General features: G+C 38.6%; 1 protein-coding gene across 7 annotated transcripts in view; it reads left to right on the forward strand.

The window, feature by feature from the left end:
• Positions 1-17234, forward strand: part of abcb11a (ATP binding cassette subfamily B member 11a) — a 67370-nt gene that overhangs the window by 26038 nt on the left and 24098 nt on the right. For all 7 annotated transcript variants that reach the window (XR_015499914.1, XR_015499915.1, XR_015499916.1 and 4 more), the window contains 6 exons: positions 7023-7197; positions 10457-10570; positions 10724-10834; positions 14373-14498; positions 15067-15270; positions 15756-15926. Coding sequence is in view for 4 of the 7 variants with exons in the window: in XM_087268453.1 (XP_087124579.1) it covers positions 7023-7197; positions 10457-10570; positions 10724-10834; positions 14373-14498; positions 15067-15270; positions 15756-15926 (901 nt within the window). In the remaining 3 variants the exon portion in view is untranslated. The remainder of the gene's footprint in view (positions 1-7022; positions 7198-10456; positions 10571-10723; positions 10835-14372; positions 14499-15066; positions 15271-15755; positions 15927-17234) is intronic.

The raw sequence follows: 17234 nt of genomic DNA on the forward strand, positions 1-17234 counted from the left end.
AATTCTGTCGTTAACTACTAACAACAACGTTCTGAACACACATGTATAAATTTAATATTATGAAAAGGCAAAAGAAAATTGCGAAATGAAAGCGATAGTCCAGAGATGCGGTCCACACGTCGAGCCAGGCTGCAACAGTGCAGGTCTCCAGCCGGGTCTTGAACCCGGGTCCTTCTTGTTGCGAAGCGAGCGCGCTACCCATTGAGCCACTGAGTCGTCGTACCGGCCGCGGGAAAAAAACCTGTCTTTTATAGAGTGACCTGCATGAATAAATATAGAAACAATCAATAGTGCGGCCTGATAAATGGTCAAGTACATTGCACCAATGTTGGAGAAATAGGACAATATTGAAAAGAAATAATAAAAAATTTTCATTATTTATCAGCCTGCACTACTCCTTAGTTGTGTATTTATTTAAGCAGGGATTTGTGGATGTATGTACTCATTCATTTATTTATTTATTTGCATATTTATTTATTGTTTAATTTACGCAGGGCTTTATGGATTTTTCAGCTGGGAGGTGTGGTCCACTATAGATTGTAGTCAAGGACGACAAAAGGTACAAGTGTAAAAACAAATAAAAAGTGGCCCCGGGCCTCATCGGCTGCATTTGGATCCGAAACTTGAGGCCGAATCTTGTTGCCAATTGATATCGCTTGTTTTGGGTCACTTTGGAAGAGCTCAATTTGATCAGCCGTCCTGGCACCCAGGGTCCGTAACCGAGCAGCTTCGCAGACTGTCTTTTATACATACGGTAGAAACGTTGTTTCTCATCGACGGTAGGCCACATTTTCAACCGTCGCCTAGACTGCAAAGGTAGACGCCACCCATCTCCTCGAGAAACGTGCTGTCATTTTGGCTTGTTTAAATCTTAGTTTTATTCCATTTGTAGCCGTTTTAAAGGGCGAAGTGCGCTGCCCAGAATGCATTGCGGCAACGAACGACCAATCAAGGGGATTGCTGTGCCAGACCTGTCTTTTCCGCCTTCTGTGTGGAAATCATGTCAAGAACGGCAAACAATACTGTGTACTAGGACGTGGGAGTGCGAGGCGGGCCTGGGGGACACGTAAAGGCCCGTGGACACTTACAACTCGTTCAAGTTGGCCGTTTGATTGACAGACGATCCGGCCGCTATGCTTTGACCACACCCCGAGGGCCATGAAGAGAGTCCCAGGCATGCAAACGATTAATCCGCCCTCTTACGGTTTAGTAGATCCGTCACTTTTGGTCTTGCTTGATATTCCGGCATTTTGTGCTTTGAATTATGTGTTGGGGTATCGGTATACTTATACATGTTGTGACTTTGTTTATTACATTATTTATCAGCCTGCACTATTCCTTAGTTGTGTATTTATTTAAGCAGGGATATATATGTGTGTGTGTGTGTGTGTGTGTGTGTGTGTGTGTGTGTGTGTGTGTGTGTGTGTGTGTGTGTGTGTGTGTGTGTTATTTACACACACCTAAAGAGTGAAGGGACCAAAATCTCAATATTAATATCAGTATGCTCATTTCAATACTCAAATCAAAGCAAAGAAATGATCACAACATTATTTGGTGCTCTAGGAGAGGCTGAAATATCAATATTAATATCAATACCAAAATATTGATGTTAATTCAATGACATGATTTTTTATGAGACACAGAAGCTTTTTATTTTGTTCAAAACGAGATAAAATAAATACTGTACTGTCACCTAGTGGAATAAAACAACACATTCAGAAAGAGACCAAACGGATTGAAGATCACACAAAGGAAACATTAAAATGCAATGAACTGAAATGTGCAAAATCCAACATATCAGGGCTAGGCGTTTTTTTTTTCCGATTAATTCAAATTAACATTTAAAGACTAATTTGTTTTGTATCAAATCGGGGTATCGCGATTTCTTATTTTAATACCATTAGATACATTATAATTGCACCACTGCGCTTTGGTTTACTCTCTGTATTAGGCTATACCTGACTGCCTGTCAGGGTTTCAATCATGGTAGTGAGGGACTGAACACAGATTGGACAGCCTAATTTAACCCAATGCATGAAGTTGTGGGAATGCATTGCAGAGCTGCATGGTGCAATTACAACAAATACAAGCATTTATCTTAAGTTGTGTATTTTTGTCTTTTTAATACCGTTGGATCAAACGCGCTTTGATCCACTTCGCTATTCCAGCACTGCCTGACGAGGGGATTTACATTCAGACTTGCAACAAGTAAAATCCTACATGAATTCACGCTTTATTAAGTCACGTCTGTGTGGATTGTCAAGACAAATTCCCTTATCATGTCGATAAACTCGATCTCTCTACACGTATGAAGGACGGAAAAATCTGCCATGTTAAACAACCGCGCCGATCTTATAGTTTGAACCGCGCTGATCGGCTGCTCAGGCTGGCTTCTGTAAAGATCAGCCTATACAGATCACACAATCTCAATAAACACCATGTAAACATATAAATATTTCGATAAATATTGTTAACGGAATATTTATAACGACATGATCTTGCTTTTGGTTATATGCCGGCTATGAGCTCTTTACGCGCGCTCTCTCTCTCACAAACCGGGAGTTGAGATGCGCTGCAAAAGAGCGCTACACACTCGCCGCACACACTGGCGAGATAACAGATGCTAAAGTCCACGGGACCGGTTTTTATTTGTTACTTGTTCTTATTTTAAAATGCCTTTTATTCTTAAAACTGGGTAACATATTCTCCCTCGGAGGTATTGGAGTTTAATACCGTGGTGCGCTTTAACCAACACCGCCCTGGAAGTTTACACACTGCTTACAGGCCTACAGCTCTAGTGTGTTATGAATTGCATGTTTTAAATGATAGGGAGATATGCTACGTTTAGTTTTTATTGAAAAATATAAACAATAACCTTGTACACAGTGAAATAATTATTTTTGAATGGCTTGTCTGTTGTCGGCGTAGCTATATAAATGGAGTAAGCATATTTTTTTATTAATATTAAAACACATTAATACAAACTAAGCCATCCTTTGTTTTTTTTTGTTTTTTTGTTTTTTTGTTCCTGTATATTTTCTATCAAAAGAAAAATGCAATGATTTTTTTTTTCATTTTATTAGAATGATTATAGCTAATTATTAGGCGGTACATTTTCTCCATATTGGCTCTGATTGCGTTTACAGATATTTACAAATAGACTTTTGGCTCAAAAACATTAATGCCTTTTAATTTTAGCGCTGTATTTTGACAGATTTCGGCTTCAGCTATTCTACCTTCCAGGTATACCAGCCTTAGTTTTGCGACTTGACTTGTGTGGCGTCTGTCTGCGTGTGACAGCGAGAGATCAGGCCTCAGATTCGATGTGTGGCCGCACGTCACAGTTACTTCACAGCATTTTTTAAAATATTGGCTCAACTAAATTAACTTTTCATTCGATTAAAAGCCGAAATAGTGCCACACATACAAAGCAACTTCGTTTTTTGAAGAGAGTGGCTTCAGTGATAAAAGACGCACACACACACACACACACGCACACACACACACACACACACACACACACACACACACACACACACACACAAAATGAGTATGCCTTACGTATTTATGGCTATTGATAGGCTCTTGATAGGCTAGGAACAGCCTATCATTCTGCTATTATTCATAAATTCTGTTAAAAGATTTTTGTGTTCATCCTTGCTACAAGCAAAAAAAAAAAAAAAGAAATAAATAAACCTAATTGAAACAATTTATATATGGCATGGCCATTAAAATACAATGGTCCTTAACCAGATAGTTTTTCAATTTACTTATAAAGATAATGTTACTTCAGTCATGTTGGGAAAAAAATCGAAATCTTGAATCGGTCAAACTTTATAAAAAAAAAAATCTAGATTTTTATTTGCCAAATCGCCCAGCCATATGACATATGCCTCTTAAAATTGGGAGGGTTTTCTGTAAAAGAAGACCATATTCATCAATCTACTCCGATGTATGTGACCGGGGCACTCTCCTGAGTTCAACGAAGCAAAATTATGTTAGAACAACAACAGCAACAAGGAGCAAAACATGCAGCAGTGCTGAAGTGGTTTAAAGGAAAGCTCTTAAATTTGTTTATATAATTAATAGAATTTATATAATATTAAGGTTTGTTATCGTTATTGTGAAAGTGTTTTTTTCCCGGTTCTTTCAATGTGCATTCGTGTCGCACGCATGCATATCATTTGAGTTTTTGGAATGAAAAGATTTGTATTAAAATTATTTGTGTATAATATTCCTTATTTTAAATGTGCATTACATGCTGGATTTTCGATAGCAACCTAGCAAGCAATTGATGTGTTTTTTCATGGTTATTTCGACATATGAATTTTGTCATCATTGTCATTAAACGTGTCATATTTGAGGGCAAAAGGAAAAATAATTCGTGGCCCCTCAGTTTTCATAAGGGATTAGTTGAGTCAAAAGTGAAAATAATTCTGTCGTTAACTACTAACAACAACGTTCTGAACACACATGTATAAATTTGATATTATGAAAAGGCAAAAGAAAATTGCGAAATGAAAGCGATAGTCCAGAGATGCGGTCCCCACGTCGAGCCAGGCTGTAACAGTGCAGGTCTCCAGCCGGGTCTTGAACCCGGGTCCTTCTTGTTTTTTATAGAGTGACCTCTGCCGGCGGACAAGGAAACGATCGAGGAATCCCTCAATTCCTGCATAAATAAATATAGAAACAATCAATAGTGCGGCCTGATAAATGATCAATTACATTGCACCGATGTTGGAGAAATAGGAAAATATTGAAAATAAATAATAAAAAAAATTTCATTATTTATCAGCCTGCACTATTCCTTAGTTGTGTATTTATTTAAGCAGGGATTTGTGGATGTATGTACTCATTTATTTATTTATTGTTTAATTTATGCAGGGATTTATGGATTTTTCAGCTGGGAGGTGTGGTCCACCATAGCTTGTAGTCAAGGACGACAAAAGGTACAAGTGTAAAAACCAATGACTGTAAAAAATATGGACGACGCGACAGCCCTTTTTCCCATTGAACGCCTTGAGGGCAAAACGCCTGCTTGACGGGCACAAACTGTCGCAAAAGACTGCTGAAATTGGAGCCAGACATGCGCAGAAGGATTGTCTGATGGAGCCAGAGGAGGAGCCGCGAAAATGAGCAGAGTCGAGCTTCCAATCAAACGCTTTATGTAAAATCAACTACGCCCCCCGAACTTCTCAGCATGCGTTTGCTGTCATATCAACACAAATGGATGTAATAACGTTAACAAATATGAGGGTTTTATATATTCAATCGCGCCAGCTCCAGGCCGCAGCGCATAACTTACTCGCGGCGTCGCGGGCTGATTCCGGCTCGCATGCGGCAGCGCCTGCTCGCTTTGCCGCCGCATCTGGCTTGATTGACTCGGGCTGGAATTGGGTAGTGAGTCCAGGCATCCGGAGTAGGTCCAGCAGAGGTAACATTAGTCAGTCTGAGCTCTAAGAGATAAGTCTCCGGCAGGCGAGAATCTAGCCGGAACTGTGTTTTGCTATCTGGGTGGCTAGGCGTGTATCAGCAAACTAATAAAGCCCGAAAAAAGCCCTGAACTTAGCGAATAAACAGTGTTCCACCAGGATCATGTATGTCAGAAACTATAGTTTACTGCTGAACTCATTTTGTCATGGTAAAATAACACAGAAATCGAATAATAACATTTCAGTCTACTTCAGTCTCCTGCCGAAGCTCAGACGCCGCGCTTTGAGAAACTGTCAATCACAGCTGTCAATCACGATGACACGCCCAGCATTAAATTACTGCTAAAAACAAACTGTTTACAAAAATGAAGATCTGCACCTATTTCAGCACAATAACCAGTGCCTTAATCGACCAGAACTATCTTTCGGGACATTTTATTGCAAGTGTAATATTTTTTTTTATTTGGGCTCAAGTCTCCTTCATTAACACGGAGGAGGCGGGCTTTATGACTTGTACTGCAGCCAGCCCCCAGGGGGCGATCTAACGGCCGAAACCTTCACTCAAACGTAGGCTTGCGGCACACTTGGTAAAAACAAATAAAAAGTGGCCCCGGGCCTCATCGGCTGCATTTGGATCCGAAACTTGAGGCCGAATTTTGGTTGCCAATTGATATCGCTTGTTTTGGGTCACTTTGGATGAGCTTAATTTGAACAGCCGTCCTGGCACCCAGGGTCCGTAACCGAGCAGCTACGCAGACTGTCTTTTATACATACGGTAGGAACGCTGTTTCTCATCGACGGTAGGCGACATTTTCAACCATGGCCTAGACTGCAAAGGTAGACGCCACCCATCTCTTCGAGAAACGTGCTGTCATTTTGGCTTGTTTAAATCTTAGTTTTATTCCATTTGTAGCTGTTTTAAAGGGCGAAGTGCGCTGCCCAGAATGCATTGCGGCAACGAACGACCAATCAAGGGGATTGCTGTGCCAGACCTGTCTTTTCCGCCTTCTGTGTGGAAATCATGTTGAGAACGGCAAACAATACCGTGTACTAGGACGTGGGAGTGCGAGGTGGGCCTGGGGGACACGTAAAGGCCCGTGGACACTTACAACTCGTTCAAGTTGGCCGTTCGATTGACAGACGATCCGGCCGCTATGCTTTGACCACGCCCCGAGGGCCGTGAAGAGAGTATATATATATATATATATATATATATATATTTTTTTATATATATATATATATATATATATATATATATATATATATATATATATATATATATACATATATATATATATATATATATATATATATATATATATATATATATATATATATATATGTGTGTGCGTGTGTGTTTGTGTGTGTAAATTATGTATAAAGAGCTAATTTTGATCAAGTCATCATTTTTTTTTGTCTTAGTTCATTAATTTGAGCCTAAGTATTGCATAATTTTGATTTGGTATACATTAAAATGATGACATCAGTCAAATTTGGGAGATAAAAAGTCAAACTTTTGACATATGATGCTAAATTGCTGGCTGGCAAAAGCTGTACAGGCAGAAACTGTTGTGTGGTTTATGCCCGCAGGTATGACAGGAATCTGGTGCAGGCGCAGGAGTGGGGCATAAAGAAGGGCATGATCATCGGGGTGTTTCAGGGCTATCTCTGGTGCATCATATTCCTGTGCTACGCTCTCGCCTTCTGGTTCGGCTCTAAACTGGTCATCGAGACCCAGGAGCTCACACCTGGAGGACTCGTTCAGGTAGAAATGACTCTCAGAATTTAATTTTTCTGTTCAAAACAACATCTTCACACATTGAAACTCCGGTCTGTTCCTTAAGGGTATTATTTGTAATTAAAACTATTAAATATGTTTGTTACCTTACTCTTTCCCTGCCGGCGTTTAGAAAAAAAATAGTTGCCAGCCACCAACATTTTTAATATTTTTTTCCTACATTTTTAAATATTTTCTGCTTGGAATATATGAGCATATTATATATCAAAATAAAGAACCGAGACTCTGCTTTCAAACAAAAAAGCATTTTATTTTTCATGTGTTCATGTTGTAATCCTATTTGTGAAAATATAATTTATTGTGGACTTTGAATTAAACTAACAAACATCATATACACAAGTAAATCCTCTGAGTAAAGTTTACTCAGTTTAGATAGTATTGAGTAAAGCTGCGGTCACACTGCACTTTTCTCCCCATAGACTTCTATTCATACGCACGTGAATGCGTCAGCCTGGAAACGCAAGGTCGTGCGACGAGTTTCGCAGTTCGCTGCATTGGAAAGTTCAAGCTTAGTGAACTTTGACCTGCGAAATTGCATCACTTGACTGCGTCAGACCTTTTTTTAAGTTAAGTTAATGAGACAATGAAAGGATTATTTAAGCAATGATTGAGCACTGATGATGAACACCTGCTGTTTATAAGCAGACACACAGCAGAGAAACGCAAAACTACATCTGTCATCAGTCACAGCTCAAGATGAAATCAGGTGAAATATAATACATCGAATCTCTCAAAATCTCAGCACAGGATCATTAGGCAACTCTACAAACAGCAGCTTTGCTTTTTATCAGTGAATTTTACTTAGAGGATTTTGCTGTGTATTCCCCGCTCAGAAGTGTGCACCGTTTATAAGTGAATATTTGCTTAGTTTTTACTGATATGGACTGTTTATTTTAATTTATTTGTTGCTGTTTTTTAACTATTTTTTACTATTTCAACAGAAAGAAATGAGCTAAAATAATTTAAATTAAAATTGGAACATATATAAATATAAGTACAGTAAATGTGCATATTTTAAAACAACAATGGCAACAACAAAAAGGAAAATTCCATGGTTAAAAGTAAATTACTACAATTTTTTAATTAAAAGGTCAAATTTAAAGATGTTAATGGGTAGATAAATAGTGAGTTTTTAACAAAACATTATTTATTTACAGATATTTTACATTTGAATAAAATTGTTTTTTATTTGTGTATATATTTTACTTGAAAGGGATTAAGCCAAAAAGAAAATGAATGAATGAATTAACATTATAGGTGGGCATAGATTATTATTTTTTTAATCTAGATTAATCTCACTGTAATCTTGGTATTAATATAGATTAATCCAGATTACAATGGCTCATTTGAATTCTGCCGAAGACATTCAGAATATGTGTGCAACCCAAATAATAAGTCTTGGAGAACAGGTTTCTCAAGCCAGGTGGCGCATTAGACCAGGGGCTCATCTCCTGTTTTCAGAATGCATCACAAACTGCTTGAGAAACTGTTCTACTATGATAATTGGTGATGAAAATAAATTATGTTTAATAAGATGTACTTGTGTTTAATGTTTATTCAGTTAAACATGAGTTTTGAACTATAAGCTGCAAACAGCGATTTTTGATTACCTTAATCCCACTAAAGTCATAAATGAACTAAACAGAAATGGAATTAAGACATGTGGAGGATTCAGATATTAGTGGCATTATTGAAGTAAACACCGCGATCAAACTTTTACCATCATGTAGGACTTGGCCATATTTTCTGACAAGATCCACACACGCGACTGTCAGTAAAGGACCACACACACACATACACACATCACAAAATGCAGACGTTTGTTCTTTCCACTTTGCGTGCGTTACTAATTTCCACAACACTCTCACCAGTCCTCACTCCTTATCTGCGTCTAATACTCCAGTTTGTCATGGCGGCATGAATGAAATGTTCATGAGTGAAAGTGAAACTGCCAAGTTGCAGTTAAAGTCACCCAAAATTACAGGAAAAGCACTTCGCATAAACACCTAAATCATATCATTGTCTTTTAAGGAAAATAACGATTACAGATGTCCATGTGCGCATAGTCAGTATTGTCTTTGAAGTAAGTGAAACATCCAGAAGAGCATTCTGCAGATTTGATTCAGAAGGGCACTTTTTTTGTCTGACGGCTCACCAGGTTTGACTTTCAGTCACCGTCATTCATTTTAAAAATCACCCGGTCCATTTTATTTGTATATGTTTTACTCTAACGCATAAACTCTACAGGTGTCTGATAGTTAGTTGTGGAGCTAACATTAATCAGATTCACTCTAGTGAACTGCATCCATGTTAGCACGTCACGTTTGAAGTGGGAATTTCACAGTAGGAATACACACAGATTCGAAGGCTCGATCTCGTGACCTACAGTGCAATTCAGCCAGGTATAGATCCTCACTAAAATATCAAGGTGAAAGTCATCATAGCTTGCGTAGAATGGACCCAGCTCCCAACCCAACTTTGAGAATAGATTAACAGCGATATTTTTTTATTGCCCAAAAAGAGTTGTGCGCTAACGCAGCACGTTAACTCCGATAACAGCTCACCACTAATAAATATCTTATTTGTTAATGCACATAAGCATTTATATTTGAGCATAGAATTTTGACTGTTCTGTAATGTGCCCAGCTGATTAAAATGGTTAAAGAATGGTTAAATTATGTTGACAGTTGAATTATTAGCCCTCCTGAATTATTAAGACTGGTTTATACTTCTGCCCCCTGAAAAAATGTTTTCCCCAAATTTTGTTTAACGAAAAGGAGATTTTTTTCTACACATTTCTAAACATAATAATTTTAATAACTTATTTCTAATAACTGATTTATTTTATCTTTGCCATGACAGCACATAATATTTGACTAGATATTTTTTAATATGCTAGTATTCCACTTAAAGTGACATTAAAAGGCTTAATTGGGTTAATTAGGAAAGTTAGAATAATTAGGAAAGTCATTGTATAACGATGGTTTGTTCTGTAGACAATCGAAAAAAAATTGCGTAAGGGGGCTTATAATATTGACCTTAAAATGGTTTTAAAAAAAATAAAAACTGCTTTTATTCTATCCGAAATAAGACTTCCTCCAGAAGAAAAAAAATATTATAGGAAATACTGTGAAAATTTCCTTTCTCTGTTAAACATAATTTGGGAAATATTTGGTAAAGACAAACACAGCAGGGCTAATCATTCTGACTTCTTATAATTCTTCAGGTGTTCTTTGGTGTTCTGATCGGGGCCATGAATCTGGGTCAGGCTTCTCCTTGTCTGGAGGCGTTTGCTTCAGGTCGAGCTGCAGCCAAGAGTATATTTGACACCATTGACAGAGTGAGAAAAACCCATATGCACACACACACACACACACACACACACACACACACACACACACACACACGCACACACACGCTCTCAAAATCAATGAATTTCATTCTTTCAGCTTCAGTGAAAAATTAATCACTGTCACAACCTGTCCTCATACAGGAACCAGAAATCGACTGCTTCTCTGACGAAGGTCACACTTTAGATAAAGTGAAAGGTGACATTGAATTTCACAGCGTTAACTTCAACTATCCCTCCCGTCCTGAAGTAAAGGTGGGTTATGTTTTTTTTTTTGCATGCATGCATATGAATGAATTTAATACTGATCTTTTGTGCGGTGTTTGTGTGAGGGGTTGTTGGGGGTGAAAGTCAAGAGCAGGGAGTGGGGGGTCTGTCTCCATGCCATATGAATCGTTCAGTGATTAATTTGTTCCCAAACCCTTCTTAGCGCGAAGCTAATCTGCGCTGATTAGACTGATGACCCAATCTGTTGTGATTGATCCACTGCGTTCAGAGCGAGACGGAGAGAAATGCACACCCCAGCAATGAAGTAGCAGCGTGTATGTGTGAGCCCGATGTAGGAATGCAATAAAGCAATGCAGTTAAACACCAACATATTACACTACTCTTAATCCTAATCCCACGTAATAACAACGACACACATTCAGTATTAATCCAAAAATTGTTCCAAAAGTTGAACTATTTAGAAAATTTACCACGCCGTGTGTGAGGACCAGCTGATGGTGGCCATAGCAAAGACAAAAGACAGAGCATCGCAAATTCAGAAAAGCATTTAAATCGGTAAAGGAAGAAGCACGCGTCATGTTTTTAACAATTTTGGACGCGATATGTGAACAGCCCCATACAGATTTAGCCTGAGAGGTACAGTACAAGCACTAATCTATAATAGATAAGTGATCACAAGCCACGTAGAGTGATTAAAACTTACAACACACGATTAAACACATATAAACTACACAAAACGAGGCAACAATTTTAATGACACTTACATGTTTTGATCCGGTGGAAGAAGAAACTGGTCCAAATGAACTGTAATAATTACTGACAAAGTCTGTCAAAGTCTGACAAAGTCCTATACATAATAGTCTCTGCTGCTCCTTCCTTTAACAGCAAACGGCCGGCGAATCCCGCGTTGGAGTGTAGGTTATTGTATAAAAAATCAGAAAAATGACAGGAACAAACACAGCACATATACTATGTGCTACGCTATACTGTGGTGTTGTTGTGAGAATGAACTTTCACCGTTAATCTCCATCTGTCAGTAATCGTCATCTTCGTGTCATGATCAGTCCTTTGATTCCTCGCGCCTCCGCTAGTGTCTGAATGGAAAGTGAGTTCACATTTTACTTACATCTGGTACTACATATTTGGTGACCCGAACCCAACAGGATTTATTTATTCGTCTCTGAGTCGACTATTTGGTCAGATTTAAACCTCAGCTGGATGTTTTCATTCACTGCACACTGCATCGAAGCTCATTTTCAAAAACCTTTAATACCGGCTCTTTAAGTCGTTTGATTATGTCAAACTGCTGTGATCAACCCTTTGTAATGTTTTTAGTGAATATTAAATTACTGAAAGAGCTTCAGTTTATCAGGGACGGACCACTGATTCTTTTAAAGAATGAATCGCGATTTTGAGGATCTAAACATGCACGAAAAGTCACGAAACTTTGCACACTCGTTATAGGTTTCGGAAGTGGGCATGGCAAAATGACTCAACAGCGCCACCTATGCACTTTTGACAGACTGGCCCCAGAGATTTAATTCATGCACATGCATGAAAATTGGCACACATGTCAAATATGTCAAAACATACGAAAAAGTCTCTTGGATCGAAATCTCAAACCTAACAGGAAGTCGGATATTTTTAACTTGCTGTGCCAAAAAAGTGTAATTTTTGCCATTTCCAGGCTTTGTATTTCAACAAACTCCTCCTAGGGATTTTATCCGATCAACACCAAAATTGGGTTTTTTCATCTAAAGGCCTTGGCAATGTTAAATTGCGAAGATCTAGAGTTTTCGTCGAAGGGCATGTCTGTGGTGGCCTCGCAAACTTTGCCGATTCGCCATGAAACAGAAAGTTGTTATAACTCAGGCTGCATTGTCCGATCTGCCTCAAAATTCACACGTTTGATAAGAGTCCTGACCTGAACACGCTTCCATGGCAATATCCAGATACAGTTATTGCGCCACCTGCTGGCAACAGGAAATTAAATGTTTTACGGTGTAACAAACTAATCGCACAAATTTTATCGTGTCAGCACCAAAGTTGGGTGGTGTTATCTGAAAGCCCTTGCGATGATATATTGTGAAGATCTGGAGTTTTCACCAAGGAGCGTGTCCGTGGTGGCATGATAAACCTCAGTGCTTTGCCATGAAACAGGAAGTTCTTATAACTCAGCCACACAATGTGCGATCTGCCTGAAACTTCACATGGTTGATAAGATTCCTCTCCTAAAGGCATCTACATAACAATAATGAGTCAGTCATAGCGCCACCTGCTGACAGAAGGAAGTTTGGCTTATAACTCAACCACACAATGTCTGACCTGCCTGAAACTTCACATGGTGGATAAAATTTCTCTCCTGAAGACATCTACATGCCAATCTGAGTTACAACCGCAGCGCCTCCTGCTGACAGAAGGAAGATTGGCTTTTAACTCGGTAACACAATGTCTGACCTGCCTAAAAATTCTTGTTCGACAAGATTCCTCTCCTGAAGACATCTACATGCCAATACTGAGTTACAACCATAGCGCCACCTGCTGACAGAAAGAAGTTTGGCTTATGACCAGGGCCAGACTGAATCTGCGGATGTTTTTTGCTATTTCTGCTGAGAATTTTGGTGAAAATCTGCGGATTTCTATGGAATTATTTTGGGAGTATCATAACCTAAACCTTCATATGTGAAATAAAAAGTAATACCTTTTTAACCTCTATTTAATATTTAAATTGCAAATCTAATAAGATTCACTTTATTTGGTAAACAAAGCAAGTCTCTCATATAATATATCTACTAAAAGACAGAAAATATTACTGTACAAACTGCATTGTACATCAATCAGATGAACATTTTCATATTAGTCAATAATATTACTGTAATTCATTTAAAAACTGAATAAATATAGATTTACACACATTTTCTCAAGTAAATAAACAGAATTAATGATGGGCTAAAATCTGCGGAATTCAGTGGAAAATCTGCGCGCGCAGATTTCGTGTGGGCCTACTTATAACTCAGTAACACAATGTCTGACCTGCCTAAAAATTCACGCTCGACAAGATTCCTCTCCTGGAGACATCTACATGCCAATATTAAGTCACAGTCATAGCGCCACCTGCTGACAGAAGGAAGTTTTGCATAAATCTGTGATTTTATCAGGTTTTTATATATATTGGCTTAAATTAATATTGTTCGCTGTTCTCTGTCATTCTAAGGCCACCGGGCGGCGTTGAGCCCGGGTCCGAGGTCCCTACAGCTTTAATTTGTTTTGTATTTTTCATAGGTTTTATATGTTTTAAAAGTAACCTCAAAGAAATGTAATTAGTAATCTGATAACTTTTTTCATGAAGTCATTAGTAATGTAATCAGATTACAATTTTGCAGTTGTCAGTAATTTGGAATCAGTGTTGTTTTTTTTAAAGTAACTTACCCAACACTGCTTCGTTATGTGTTTAACAGAAGAAAGAAACTCAAAAGAGTGAGAAAGGAGTGAATAAATGTTCATTTTTGTGTGAATTATGCCTTTAGATTATGTCTAGTATTACCTGAGTATTTCTTGTGTTTAGATATTAGATGATTTGAACATTGTGGTCAAAGCTGGCGAGACGACAGCGTTTGTTGGACCCAGCGGATCAGGAAAAACCACAACAATACAACTCATCCAGAGGTTCTATGACCCAAGTGAAGGAATGGTACTGTCATTTGATCCAGTAATATTTTGATATTATTAATATGCCTTCTGGGTGGCACTAAGGCTCAGTCTTTAACACCTCACCTCATAGCAAGAAGGTCACTGCTTCGAGTCCTGGCCGGGCCAGTTGGCATTTCTCTGTAGAGTTTGCATGTTCTCCCCCTTGTTGGTGTGGGTTTCCTCCGGGTGCTCCGGTTTCCTCCATAGTCCGAACACATGCGCTGTAGGTGAATTGGGTAAACTAAATTGACCGTAGTCTATGAGTGTGTATTGGTGTTTCCCAGTACTGGGTTGCAGCTGGAAGTGTATCCGCTGCATAGCCGTATGTCGGAATAGTTGGCGGTTCATTCCGCTGTGGCGACCCTTAATAAATGAAAGGACTAAGCTGAGAAAAATTAATAAATGAAATGATTTATGTTTGAGCAGTGTGTATGTAATTATGCACAATGTATTTATTAGCAAAAGCCTCTCTGAATATATATTGTTTTTGCATTTAAATCCTAAATTGAATGTCTGGTCTGGTGTTGAATATCTAGTTCTCTATCAGCAGTTGTTTTGGTCATTTTCAGGTTTCCCTGGATGGTCATGACATCAGAAGCCTGAACATCCAGTGGTTGCGTTCTCTTATTGGCGTCGTGGAGCAGGAGCCGGTTCTGTTCGCCACCACGATCGCTGAAAACATCCGATATGGCAGAGCTGGAGTCACAATGCAGGAGATCATAGAGGCTGCCAAACAGGCCAATGCCTATAACTTCATCATGAGTCTTCCTCAGGTGAGACGATTACCCTAGTGGAAGATCAGTGCATGCACTACCACAACCACATCATAACCCAGGGGTGTCCAAACTCGGTCCTGGAGGGCCGGTGTCCTGGAGAGTTTAGCTCCAACCCTAAACAAACACACCTGAACCAGCTTAAGCCCTTACTAGATATGCTAGAAAATTCCTGGCAGGTGTGTTGAAGCAAGTTGGAGCTAAACTATGCAGGACACCGGCCCTCCAGGACCGAGTTTGAACACCCCTGTATAACCGTATCTCAGTCAATGTTGGGTGTAATTCGTAACAAAATACACTCAAATTGTTTTTGCTGCTTTTTTAAACTACTTTTTTAAAATTAGATAAATCGACACAATGTTTCAAATTTTTGGGGGGACTGCTTAATTGTTTCATGTTCAACGTTTTAAAAAAAAACCTTTTTTTAATGTTAGCTCTGCAATTAATTTTGGATATCAAACTAATTAAAGCGTGGTGTTTTGCAGACATTTGACACATTGGTTGGTGAAGGTGGAGGGCAAATGAGCGGAGGACAGAAACAGAGGATCGCCATTGCTCGAGCGCTGGTCAGGAATCCCAGAATCCTCCTGTTAGACATGGCCACATCAGCGCTGGATAATGAGAGTGAGGCTGTCGTACAGGAGGCCTTGGACAAGGTGAGACTAATGATATCCTCACCAGCTGATGCTAAAACATAACTTTGGCACAGTCATTCTTTTATCCTGCTGACTATATTATATGCATTCTAATTAATCCAATTATTGGTTTTCCATAAGTGACAAATGGGATCTCAATAAGCACTTGTTTTGTCAGTCAGTGCACTGATCAGGGCGTGAGCCATTTTAAGCGTTGTCTCAATTACACAAATTTTCCAGTGCACTGAAACGCCTGCACCCTGAAAAGTCCCACAATGCACAGTGAATTCATCGAAATGCAGTATGCACCCTTAATGGAAGCTCAGAAGCATGAAATGTGAATCTCGTGGCTCAAATCGTCAAACGTAATTACAAATGAGAGACGTTTTTCTCATTTGAGAAGAAGAAGAAGAATCTGATATTTTTTATTTTAACATGAACAAACAAAGCTAGACACAAAAAAAAATCTATATTTATTTTATTTTATTTTATTATTTATTTTTTTATTTATAATTTTTTTTTTGTTGGCGCCAGTGATGTAGTGGTTAGTGCATCCACAACAGCACTCAAGTGCTCTCGGCAGCCTGAGTTTGATTCCAGCCTCGCGGCCCTTTGCAGATCCTTGCCCTATCTCAGCTCCCCATGCTTTCTTATCAATACTCTATACTGTCATGTCTATTAAAGGTAACCCCCCCCCCCCCCCCAAAAAAAAAAATATTATAAAAATTATATTTACATAGTTATATTTATAAAACTTTTTTTTCTATTAAGCTATAATGTACATTTAAAAACATGGTAAAATATGGAAACATGGAAATTATTAGCTCTGTTGTTATTTGTACATTGTCGTTTTAACACATTGGGCATCCAGAAACTCATTAGAAACCAACTAGTAACCAACTGAAACACACAGAAACTACTTGAACACTGCTTGAACCAGAAGTTACTAAGACTTTTATTTCAGTATGTTAATGAAACACCCAGCAACACCTTGTAAGCACAACAACAATTGTTTAGAATACCTTTAACGCTTCCGTAGTGTCTGTTTTTGCCAGGCAACCATCAACTGTTCACAGAGGATGAGGATGGCAAACTGACAAATCATTGCTGTAGCGCTACACTTTTTATTTACGGAGATAATTAAAAAGCACTGCAGTGTTTGGTTGCTCTGTGTTTGTCTGAGGTAAATAGTCTACTATTTGTCTTGAAACTTGTATAGTTCATAAAAAGTAAGTAGCTGATTGGTTTGTTCTAGTTACATGACTCTATTGAAAAAAACAAACTTGCACATGCAAAACACAATATGTTAACGGCCCCCTAGCAAACTTA

Source organism: Danio rerio, chromosome 9 (genome assembly GCF_052040795.2).
Source record: "Danio rerio strain M-AB ecotype USA chromosome 9, GRCz13ab, whole genome shotgun sequence".
NCBI lineage: Eukaryota > Metazoa > Chordata > Actinopteri > Cypriniformes > Danionidae > Danio > Danio rerio.